Source organism: Scyliorhinus canicula, chromosome 10 (assembly GCF_902713615.1).
Source record: "Scyliorhinus canicula chromosome 10, sScyCan1.1, whole genome shotgun sequence".
NCBI classification, from domain to species: Eukaryota; Metazoa; Chordata; class Chondrichthyes; order Carcharhiniformes; family Scyliorhinidae; genus Scyliorhinus; species Scyliorhinus canicula.
In genome coordinates this window covers 25,977,877-25,990,348 of record NC_052155.1, presented here as the reverse complement: position 1 = coordinate 25,990,348, position 12,472 = coordinate 25,977,877, and the positions used below count along the sequence as shown (strand labels likewise).

The 12,472-nt window shown below is 44.7% G+C and overlaps 1 protein-coding gene across 13 annotated transcripts in view; it reads left to right on the top strand.

Annotated features, from left to right (window-relative positions):
* LOC119972287 (focal adhesion kinase 1) overlaps positions 1-12,472 on the top strand; it is a 585,346-nt gene that overhangs the window by 488,523 nt on the left and 84,351 nt on the right. For 11 of the 13 annotated variants that reach the window (XM_038808744.1, XM_038808742.1, XM_038808741.1 and 8 more), the window contains 3 exons: positions 8,282-8,368; positions 9,584-9,724; positions 12,066-12,197. In XM_038808744.1, coding sequence (XP_038664672.1) covers positions 8,282-8,368; positions 9,584-9,724; positions 12,066-12,197 — 360 coding nt within the window. The remainder of the gene's footprint in view (positions 1-8,281; positions 8,369-9,583; positions 9,725-12,065; positions 12,198-12,472) is intronic. The other 2 variants (XM_038808747.1, XM_038808746.1) reach the window with 1 other exon arrangement.

The following is a 12,472-nucleotide window of genomic DNA, read 5'->3' as shown; positions in this document are numbered from 1 at the left end:
GGGTCACTGTCTGTGCGGAGTTTGCACGTTCTCCCCGTGTCTGTGTGGGTTTCCGGGTGCTCCAGTTCCTCCCACTAGTCCCGAAAGACGTGCTATTAGGTAATTTGGATATTCTGTTTACCCAAACAGGCGCCGGAACGTGGCGACTAGGGACTTTCCACAGTAACTCCATTGCAATGTAAGCCTACTTGTGACAATAAAGATTATTATTATTGGATCATGCTCGAAGGGCCAAATGGCCTCCTCCATCTCTTCCCCATGTTAAACAAAAAATAAAACTTGCCAAAGAAAATAACGTTGCATCCACAAACTCTGGTAATATATTTGGTTTTTAAACTGAGATGACTTTAGTAAATCACCTAATAGTTCTTATCGGCCATTATTGATTTATTTCCTATCATTTCACTGTTGGGATCTTTCTTTAAACAAATTGGCTGATACATTCACTGCATAACAACAGAGGCTATAGTTCCCAAATTAGTTCTTGAACACTTTGGAATAAATTGAGCATGTATAATTTGCTCAATGGGGGGATTAATAGCAGGGAAGAAAGAAATGGCTGAGGAACTAAATTTGCACTTTGCTTCTGCCTTCACAAAGGAAGACATGAATAATGTACCAGACGTTCTGAAAAACACAAGTTTCCGTGAGGAAATTAGTATTGGTAAAGAAATGGGGCGGGATTCTCCCCTACCCGGTGGGGCGGGCCATACCGGCGCCGAGGAGTGGCGTGAACCACTCCGGCATCGGGCCGCCCGGAAGGTGCGGAATCTTCCGCACCTTCAGGGGCTAGGCCGGCGCCGGCCGGGTTGACGCCACGTCAACCAGCGCCGAAGGGCCTCCACCAGCCGGCGCGAGTTGGCCTATGTGTGGGAGCGCCAGCGTGTGCTGGCGTCATCCCAGCGCGTGCGCAGGGGGGTTCTTCTCCGCGCTGGCCATGGCAGACCGTTACACCAGCCGGTGCGGAGGGAAAGAGTACCCCCATGGTACAGGCCTGCCCGCAGATCGATGGGCCCCCATCGCGAGCCAGGCCACCCCGTGCCCCCCCCCTCCACCAAGGACTCCGCAGGCCGCCCGCAGCGCCAGGTCCCACCGGTACAGACCTGGTGTATTTTACACCGCGGGTCCCGCCAAAAACGGGTGGCCACTCGACCCATCGCGGGCCGGAGAATCGCCGGGGTGGCCGCTGCCAACGGCCCCCGACCGGCATGGCGCGATTCCCGCCCCCGCCGAAAAACTGGCGCTGGATAATCCGGCAGCAGGCAGGATTCATGCTGCCCCCTGGCGATTCTCCGGCCCAGCTGGGGGGGGGGGGGGGGGGGGGGGGGGGGGTCGGAGAATCCCGTCCAAGGTTTTGGGGAAATTAATGGGATTGAAGGCAGATAAACTTCCAGGGCCTGATAATCTTCATCCCAGAGTACTTAAGGAAATGGCCCTAGAAATAGTAGATCCAGCGGTGGTCATTTCCCAAAATTCTTTGGAATGGTTCCTACAGATTGGATGGTAGCAAATGTAACCCCGCTATTCAAAAAGGGAGGTAGAGAGAAAACGGAACTATAGACCAATGAGCCTAACGTCGGTGGTCGGGAGTTGTTAGAGTCCATTATCAAGGATTGTATAGCACAGCATTTGGAAAGCAGTGGTACAATCAGACAAAGTCAGCATGGATTCCCAAAAGGGAAACCATGCTTGACAAATCAATGGGAATTCTTTGAAGATGTAACCAGTAGAGTTGACCGAGGCGAACCACTGCATGTTGTTCTTTCGACTTTCATAAGGCTTTCGACAAGGTCTCACATAGCAGATTACTATGTAAAGTTAAAGCGCATGGGATTGCGGGTAGTGTCTTGACATGGATAGAAAGCTGGTTAGCAGATAGGAAGCTAAAAGTTAAAATAAATGAGTCTTTTTCCAATTGGTAGGCAGTGACTAATGGTGTACCGCAGGGATCGCTGCTAGGACCCCAACTGTTCACATTAGTGATTTGGATGAGGGAGCTAAATGTATTATGTCCAAATTTGCAGATTATACAAAGTTGGGTGGGAGGGGGAGCTGTGAGGAGGATGCAGAGATACTTCAGTGGGATTTGGACAGGCTGAGTGAGTGTGCATGGCAATTGCAGTATAATGTGGATAAATGTGAGGTTATCCGCTTGAGTAGCAAAAATAGGAAGATAGATTATTATTTGAATGGGTGTAAATTGAGAGAGGTGGATACTCAGTGAGACCTTGGTATCCTCCTGTATCAGTCGCTGCAAGTAAATACACAGGTACAGCAGGCAATAAAGAAGGTAAATGGTATTTTGGCCTTCATAGCGTGAGGATTTGAGTATAGAAATAGGAATGTTTTACTGCAATTGTATAGGGCATTGGTGAGACCCCAACTGGGGTATTCTGTACAGTTTTGGTGTTGTTATCTGAGAAAGAATGTTCTTGCTATGGAGGGAGTGCAGAGAAGGTTTACCAGGCTGCTTCCTTGAATGGTGGGAATGCCATATGAGGAGCTACTAAATCAGTTAGGATTATATTCACTGGAATTTATAAGAGTAAAAGGGGATCACATAGAAATTTATACAATTCTGACAGGATTAGACAGAGTAGATTCAGAAAGAATGTTCCTGATTATGGGGGAGTCCAGAGGTAGGTGTCGTAGTTCGAGGATAAAGGGTAAACCTTTTAGGACTGAGGTGTTAAACTAAAACGTAGGACCTCAAAGGCAGTAATCTCAGGGTTGCTACCAGTGCCACAAGCTAATCAGAGTTGGAATGTCAGGATAGATAGGATCAATGTGTGGCTCGAGAGATGGTGCCAGAGGGAGGGATTAAATTTCCTGGGGCATTGGAACCGGTTCTGGGGAGGTGGGACGGTCTGCACCTTGGCAGGACTGGAACCGATGTCCTGGGCGGGTGTTTGCTAGTTCTGTTGGGGAAGGTTTAAACTAATGTGGCAAGGGGATGGGAACCGATGCAGGAAGTCAGAGGGAAATAAAATGGGGTCAAAAACAAAAAGCAGTAAGGGGGAAAGTGCAAGGCAGAGACGCCATAGTCAAAAATCAAGAAGGGCCACAGTACAGGAGACGGTGACTGAGGAGAGTGTGAAAGGGGAGGTGGTCAATGCAGGATTGAGGGTGTTGTACCTTATTGCGCACATTGAAATTGGCCGGTATGATGTTGTGGGAATCAAAGAGACGTGGCTGCAAGGGGATCAGGGCTGGGATCGAAATGTCCAAGGATATATGTCCTATCGAAAGGACAGGCAGGTGTGCAAAGGGGGTGGGGTTGCATTCTTAGTAAGGAATTAAGTTAAATCGATAGCAAGGAGCGATATAGGATCATAAGGCATAGAATCTCTGGGTAGAGTTGAGGAATCGCAAAGGTAAAAAGACCCTGATGGGAGTTATGTACAGGCCCCCTAGCAGTGGTCAGGATGTGGGACAGAAAATAAATCAGGAGCTAGAAAAGGCATGTAAAAAAGGCAGTATTACAATAATCATGGGGAACTTCAATATGCAGGTGGATTGGGAAAATCAGGTTGGTAGTGGATCCCAAGAAAAGGAATTTGTGAAATGTCTAAGAGATGGTTTTTTGGAGCAGCTTGTGACAGAGCCTACAAGGGAACAGGCTATTCTAAATTTGGTGATTTGAAATGAGACAAACTTCATTAGGGAACTTAAGGTGAAGGAACACTGAGGGAGCAGTGACCACAATTTGATAGAATTTACCCTGCAGTTTAAGAGGGAGAAGCTGCAATCAGATGTAATGGTATTACAATTAAATAAGGGTAACTACAAAGACATGAGGGAGGAGCTGGCTCGAGTTGATTGGAAAAGGAGTCGAGCAGGGAAGACAGTGGAACAGCAATGGCAGGAGTTTTTGGGGATTATTAGGGAGGCACAACAGAAATTCATCCCAAGGAGGAGGAAACATGCTAAGGGGAGGACAAGGCATCCATGGCTGACGAGGGATGTCAAGGACAGCATAAAAGCTAAAGAAAAAGCATACAAAGTGGCGAGGATTAGTGAGAACCAGAGGATTGGGAAGCCTTTAAAAGCGAGCAGAGGACAACTAAAAAAGCAATAAGGGGAGAGAAGCTAAAGTATGGGTGCAAGCTAGCTAGTATTATAAAGGAAGATAGAAAGAGTTTTTTTTTCAATGTATAAAAGATAAGCGAGAGGCAAAAATAGACATTGGACCACTGGAAAATGTGGCTGGAGAAGTAATAATCGGAAACAAAGAAATGGCAGAAGAACTGAATAGTTACTTTGCATCAGTCTGCACGGTGGAAGTGGGATGCCAGAGCTCCAGGAGAACCAGGGGACAGAGGTGAGTGCAGTGGCCGTTACTAAGGAGAAGTTTCTGGGGAAACTGAAAAGTCTGAAAGTGGATAAGTCACCTGGAACGGATGGACTACACCCCAGGGTCCTAAAGAGATAGCTGAGGAAATTGTGGAAGCATTGGTGATGATCTTTCAGGAATCACTGGAGGCAGGAAGGGTCACAGAGGATTGAAAAGTGGCTAATGTAACACAACTGTTTAAGAAGGGAGGGAGGCAGAAGACGGGAAATGATGGGCCGGTTAGCCTGACTTCAGTCATTGGTAAGATTTTGGAGTCTGTTATTAAAAATGAGATTGTGAAGTACTTGAAATTGCATGGTAAAATAGGACTGAGTCAGCACGGCTTTGTCAGAGGGAGGTAGTGTCTGACAAATCTGTTAGAGTTCTTTGAGGAGGTAACAAGGAAGTTAGACACAGGAGAACCAGTGGACATGATTTATTTAGATTTTTAGAACGTCTTTGACAAGGTGCCGCATAGGAGACTGTTAAATAAGTTAAAAGCCCATGGTGTTACGGGTAAGATCCTGACATGGATAGAGGATTGGCTGACTGGCAGAAAGCAGAGAGTGGGGATAAAGGGGTCTTTTTCAGGATGGTAGCTGGTGCCTCAGGAGCCTGTGCTGGGACCACAACTTTTCACAATATACATTAATGATCTGGAAGAAGGAACTGAAGGCATTGTTGCTAAGTTTGCACATGATACAAAGATCTGTAGAGGGACAGGTGGTATTGAGGAAGCAAGGGGGCTAGAGAAGGATTTGGACAAGTTAGGAGAGTGGGCAATGAAGTAGCAAATGAAATACAATGTGGAAAAGTGTGAGGTTATGCACTTTGGAAGGAGGAATCTAAGCATAGACTAGTTACTAAATGGGGAAAAGCTTAGGAAACCAGAAGCACAAAGGGACTTGGGAATCCTTGTTCATGATTCTCTTAAGGTTAACGTGCAGGTTCAGTCGGCAGTTAAGAAGGCAAATGCAATGTTAGCTTTCATGTCAAGAGAGCTAGAATACATGACCAGCGAGGTACTTCTGAGGCTGTATAAGGCTCTGGTCAGACACCATTTGGAGTATTGTGAGCAGTTTTGGGCCCCGTATCTAAGGAAGGATGTGCTGACCTTGGAACGGATCCCGAGGAGGTTCACAAGAATGATCCCTGTAATGAAGAACTTGTCGTATGAGGAACGGCTGAGGACTCTGGGTCTGCACTTGTTGGAGTTGAGAAGGATGTGGAGAATTCTCATTGAAACTTACAGGATACTGCGAGGCCTGGATAGAGCAGACGTGGAGAGGATGTTTCCACTTGTTGGCGAAACTAGAACCAGAGGACACCATCTCAGACTTTAAAACAGAGATGAGGAGGAATTTCTTCAGCCAGAGGGTGGTGAATCTGAAACTCTTTGCCGCAGAAGACTGTGGAGGCCAAATCACTGAGTGTCTTTAAGACAGAGATAGCTAAGAAAATATCAGCCCTCATTGAATGGCGGAGCGGACTCAATGGGCCGAGTGGCCTAATTCAGCTCCTATGTCTTATGGTCTAGGTGAGGAGAAATTTCTTAACCCAGAGAATGGTGAATTTGTGGAATTCACTACCACAAAAAGTAGTTGAGGTCAGAACATTGCGTAATTTCAAGAAGGAATTAGCTTTAGCTCTTGGGGTTAAAGGGATCCAGGGATATGTGGGGAATCAGAGTATTTAACTTGTTGATCAGTTACGATTATAATGAATGTCAGAGCAGACTCTAGGGCTGGATGGCCTCCTGCTTCTATTTTCTATTGTTTCTATGTGTGCTGGAAATGGAAGTTCCTTCCCTCCGTCCCTCCCTCACTGAGTTTTAGAAGTTTTGGCAATTGTCAGATCAGAGTTTTATCATCATGGTTTACCAATTAAGACATCACTGTGTATTCACTTACATCGAGTCTTATATGAGTGCCGTTTCTGCTTGTTAAAAAGTCTGAGCCATTGTCTTTATCTTCTGCCACATACTCCATACCTTTGCCTCTGATTCCATCTCCCTCTCAGCCACTGCTGGCAGAACCAAACTGTTTACAATTCTTATTTAATTCTGAGCTACAAACCCCACATCCTGTCCATATCAAATATTGTCTACTGTACCTCTATAACATCCCCTGCCTCCAGCACTACCCAAGTCCACCCCTGCTAGAATTCTCATTCACGCCTTTTTCGTCTACCCATCAAACTATTTCAATACTCTTGTGCCTCGCCCTCCTGCTCCAGCCTCTGTAAATCTCAGCTCATCCAAATCTCTGCAGCCGTATCCTAACCCAAAACAGGTTTTCATCACCTGGTGTGGCGCAGTGGTTAGCACTGCTGCCTCACGCCGCCGAGGACCCGGGTTCGATCCTGGCCCCGGGTCACTGTCTGTGTGGAGTTAGCACATTCTCCCCGTGTCTGCGTGGGTCTCACCCCCAGAACCCAAAGATGTACAGGGTCGGAGGATTGGCCGTGCTAAATTGCCCTTAATTGGGAAACAAATATAATTTTTAAAGAAGGTTTTCATCATCTTGTCACTCCTGCGCTTGCTGATCAACATTCGCTCACAAACCTCCAGTACAGTATTCTCACGTTTGAGTCTCTGGGAGGCCTTGCTTCTCCCTGACTCTGTCACTTCCATCAGCCCGTAGGATCTCGCTCTCCACCTCCTCCCTGAAAACCCTCTGTTCACCTGGTTCTGCCTTCTTGTGTATCCTTCCCTCCCTTCACCTAGTCATTGACAACTATGCTTCCTGTGGCCTAGGCCTCCACCTCTACTTATTTAAAACTCCTAATCTCTTGCCTTATGGTTTGCTTTTCTTTTTTTGTTATTTATGAGGCCCTGTCAAGTGCCTTGGGACACAGTGATGCATTCATATAATACCTTTAAATGTAAGTTATTATTATATTGTTAATTAAACAGCCAAAACATTATGTTTAAGACTCGGGCTGTTTTCATTAGAACGACGGAGGTTGGAGGTTGACCTGATAGAGGCCTACAAGATTCTGAGGGCCATGGATAGAGTAGATGGGCAAGCACTCTTTCCCAGGGTCAAGGGGTCAGTCACCAGGGGGCATAGGTTTAAGGTCCGTGGGGCAAAGTTTAGAGGAGATGTGCGAGGCAGGTGTTTTACGCAGAGGGTGGTGAGTGCCTGGAACGCGTTGCCAGGGGAGGTTATGGAAACAGATATATTAACGGCGTTCAAAAGGCATCTCGACAAATACATGGATAGGATGGGCATAGAATGATACGGCACTCGGAAATGCTGATGGTTTTGGCCAAGGGTGGTATAATAACTGGTACAGGCTTGGAGGGCCTGTGCTGTATTGTTCTTTGTTCTTTAATATAACCTTTTTAGGCTATCAGTAGAAAATGGTACCTTAGCTTGCTGAAAGAAACTGTTCAATACCTTGCATGATAACATTAAAACACATACATTCTAAATGTATGTTTGTTTTAATAAAATTACCTTAAACTGCATTCCTTTCTTGTTAATCACCGTATCCTTCAGCAGGTAGACAGCCCAAAGACAACACAGTTGGAAAATTATTTTTTTGACCTTCGTCACTGGTCTCTCCAATGTGAACAAGCAATTATTACTACAGTTAACAGGGTTAAACTTGACGATCATTGCGCTGAATAATTGCAGAGGATTGTGTCTATTTTCCTGCAAGGACCAGTTCTCTATTTTAACTGCATTTGATGAACATTTGCCATGGGACTAATAGTCAAATTTACTTGAAAGGTGATTTGCACATATTAACCTTTAACCTTGTAACAAATATGGAATATTCCAGCCAACTGTCTGAAATAATCAATTGTCTGTCATAGTGCATACATCATGTACCTAACCTCTTCTATTATCTGTAGAGGGCAAGTGCTTGGCTCTTTGTGCTCAGTTGTAACAATGGATGATATTTACAGTGTATTTCTCTTTGTTTCCTTTTCTACAATAGCCCAGTAGACCAGGCTACCCAAGTCCAAGGTCCAGTGATGGTTTTTTCCCCAGCCCACAACACATGGTACAGCACAATCATTATCAGGTAAATAACAAACATATGGCCACAATTCAATGGGGAAAAAAACCGAGTCCGCTTTTGGGCACGTTTAGCAGGATGTTTCACTGTAACACAGCAATACAGGAATTCTGTGTTTTCCACAGAAGATTAAGAAAAAACACCTTTTCCAGCACTAACTGTTACTTACTTTTTAAGTAAGAAGTCTTACAACACCAGGTTAAAGTCCAACAGGTTTGTTTCAAACACTGAGCCTTCCTCAGGTGAATGAAGAGGTATGTTCCAGAAGCATATATATAGACAAATTCAAAGATGCCAGACAATGCTTAGAATGCAAGCATTTGCAGGTAATCAAGTCTTTACAGATCCAGAGATAGGGGTAACCTCAGGTTAAAGAGGTGTGAATTGTCTCAAGCCAGGACGGTTGGTAGGGTTTCGCAAGCCCAGCCCAGATGGTGGGGGATGAATGTAATGCGACATGAATCCCAGGTCCCGGTTGAGGCCGCACTCATGTGTGCAGAACTTGGCTATAGGTTTCTGCTTGGCGATTCTGCATTGTCACGCGTTTTGAAGGTCGCCTTGGAGAACGCTTACCCGGAGATCAGAGGCTGAATGCTCTTGACTGCCGAAGTGTTCCCCGACTGGAAGGGAACATTCCTGCCTGGTGATTGTCGCGCGATGTCCGTTCATTCGTTGTCGCAGCGTCTGCATGGTCTCCCCAATGTACCACGCTTCGGGACATCCTTTCCTGCAGCGTACGAGGTAGACAATGTTGGCCGAGTCGTACGAGTATGTACCACGACTCAGCGGTACATTGTCCTGGTGTTGTAAGACTTCTTACTGTGCTCACCCCAGTCCAACGCGGCATCTCCACATCATTACTTATTAAGGATGCATACAAGAAAGTCTCATACATCCACCAATTGTAATAGAAGTATTGTAACATGTTACCAACATAATGGAAGTATATTATACCTTGTATATTTTCCCTTAAGAGAACAAACAACTGGCTCAGTAAATTTTAAGCGGTTCAAAGTATTTATCTTTTAAAAATTCTACTTCCATCTATTTAAAATTGTACCATAATTTTGGTGCAGCCCACTAAACGTGTTACTCGAGTATTATATTAAATTCTCGAATCCACAGTTTAAAATTCCATGTTCTCTTGACAGTTGGTTGAGTTAAATTAATCTGTCGACGTAGTTACTGAAGATCATTCCTGTAAGTTGTGTTTGTTAACAGGTTTCTGGATATACTGGTTCACATGGAATTTCGCCCATGCCTGGAAGCACTTATACTGCACAGGCGAGTGTATTAGATGCTCACGATTCCTGGAATCACCACAGGCCTCAGGATATTCCAATTTGGCCACAGAATCTGGAGGTAATATAGTTGTGTGAACAAGGTAACCAATGCAGTGAAGCTTATTGGAATAATACTGATGGCTTACAGCAGTTGTCCTTCAAACATTGCAGTGATTGTTAATGTTTATTTCAAAACAACCACCATCAAGTCATGGTGGAGTGATTGAAAAAATATAAAGATATTCTAATCCAGATCCCAGCAAAACATCTCTCAAGACTTCACAATGTGATCCAAACAATTAAGCATTGAATATTTTCAGTTGAATTGTAAAGCAATAATACAATCTCTAAATTCACATATTATTATCTTGAGTACTGTGATTGATTACAGTATTAAGTTCATTTATCAAACAATGTAATATGGAGGTCTGGCAGCATCTGCGGCGAGAGAAATAGAGTTAGCCTTTCAGGCCCGTATGACTCCTTCAGGGCATCAAACAAACTCGAAACTTTGTTTCGCTCCACAGAGGCTGCCATGAGTTTTCCCAGCATTTTCTGTTTATATTTCAGATTTGGGTGGCACGGTAGCACCATGGTTAGCACAGTTGCTTCACAGCTCCAGGGTCCCAGGTTCGATTCCCGGCTTGGGTCAATGTCTGTGCGGAGTCTGCACGTTCTCCCCGTGTCTGCGTGGGCTTCCTCCGGGTGTTCAGGTTTCCTCCCACAGTCCAAAGATGTGCAGGTTAGATAGATTGGCCATGAAGTGTTAGCAGCATCTTGAGCTTGTGCTGTTGTGCTAGAGTCAATATCTAAAGTAATTTTATATTGCATGGGAATGGCTAGGGAAATTGCAAATGCACTAATGATGATTTACCAAAATTCACTAGATTCTGGAGTGGTCCCGGTGGATTGGAAATTAGCAAACCTGACACCACTGTTTAAAAAAAGGAGTTAGGCAGAGAGCAGGAAATTATAGGCCAGTGAGCTTAACTTCGGTAGTAGGGAAGATGCTGGAATCTATCATCAAGGAAGAAATAGCGAGGCATCTGGATAGAAATTGTCCCATTGGGCAGACGCAGCCTGGGTTCATAAAGGGCAGGTCGTGCATAACTAATTTAGTGGAAGTTTTTGAGGACATTACCAGTGCAGTAGATAACGGGGAGCCAATGGATGTGGTACATCTGGATTTCCAGAAAGCCTTTGACAAGGTGCCACACAAAAGGTTGCTGCATAAAATAAAGATGCATGGCATTAAGGGTAAAGTAGTAGCATGGATAGAGGATTGGTTAATTAATAGAAAGCAAAGAGTGGGGATTAATGGGTGTTTCTCTGGTTGGCAATCAGTAGCTAGTGGTGTCCCTCAGGGATCCGTGTTGGGCCCACAATTGTTCACAATTTATAAAGATGATTTGGAGTTAGGGACCAAGGGCAATGTGTCCAAGTTTGCAGATGACACTAAGATGAGTGGTAAAGCGAAAAGTGCAGAGGGTACTGGAAGTCTGCAGAGGGATTTGGATAGGTTAAGTGAATGGGCTAGGGTTTGGCAGATGGAATACAATGTTGACAAATGTGAGGTTATCCATTTTGGTAGGAAGAACAGCAAACGGGATTATTATTTAAACGATAAAATATTAACGCATGCCGCTGTGCAGAGAGACCTGGGTGTGCTAGTGCATGAGTCACAGAAAGTTGGTTTACAGGTGCAACAGGTGATTAAGAAGGCAAATGGAATTTTGTCCTTACTTGCTAGAGGGATGGAGTTTAAGACTAGGGAGGTTATGCTGCAATTGTATAAGATGTTAGTGAGGCCACACCTGGAGTATTGTGTTCAGTTTTGGTCTCCTTACTTGAGAAAGGACATACTGGCACTGGAGGGTATGCAGAGGAGATTCACTAGGTTAATCCCAGAGCTGAAGGGGTTGGATTATGAGGAGAGGTTGAGTAGACTGGGACTGTACTCGTTGGAATTTAGAAGGATGAGGGGGGATCTTATAGAAACATTTGAAATTATGCAGGGAATAGATAGGATAGATGCGGGCAGGTTGTTTCCACTGGCGGGTAAAAGCAGAACTAGGGGACATAGCCTCAAAATAAGGGGAAGTAGATTTAGGACTGAGTTTAGGAGGAACTTCTTCACCCAAAGAGTTGTGAATCTATGGAATTCCTTGCCCAGTGAAGCAGTTGAGGCTCCTTCATTAAATGTTTTTAAGGTAAAGATAGATAGTTTTTTGAAGAATAAAGGGATTAAGGGTTATGGTGTTCGGGCCGGAAAGTGGAGCTGAGTCCACAAAAGATCAGCCATGATCTCATTGAATGGCGGAGCAGGCTCGAGGGGCCAGATGGCCTACTCCTGCTCCTAGTTCTTATGTTCTTATGAGTATGAACTGATATGGCATGTAAACATTTAATTCAATTTTCAGGATTCTGGCTCTTTGGACATGCGTGGAATGGGGCAGATGCTCCCAACAAATGTTATGGAAGAACAGTTGATAAGACAGCAGCAGGAAATGGAAGAGGACCAGCGATGGCTTGAACAGGAAGAGAAATTTCTGGTAAGCTCTTTTATGTTTTATGTGTGCCATTGTTTACAGTCTTGAGCTAAATATACAGTGTAATGTCATATCAGATACATTGTGGGAAATTTTCTACAGTTAGCATGAAGCTGCACGGAATCTACATACAGTTGTCGATTGTGTATCCTTGGGATTAATCCATTTACCTGTTTTCAGGTTGTTTAAGAAAAATCTGCAGTGGAAAATGATTGATGAAAAAACAGTGTCAAGTGATACCCTGAAGCATTATCTAAATGTTGCACAGCTTAATTTCT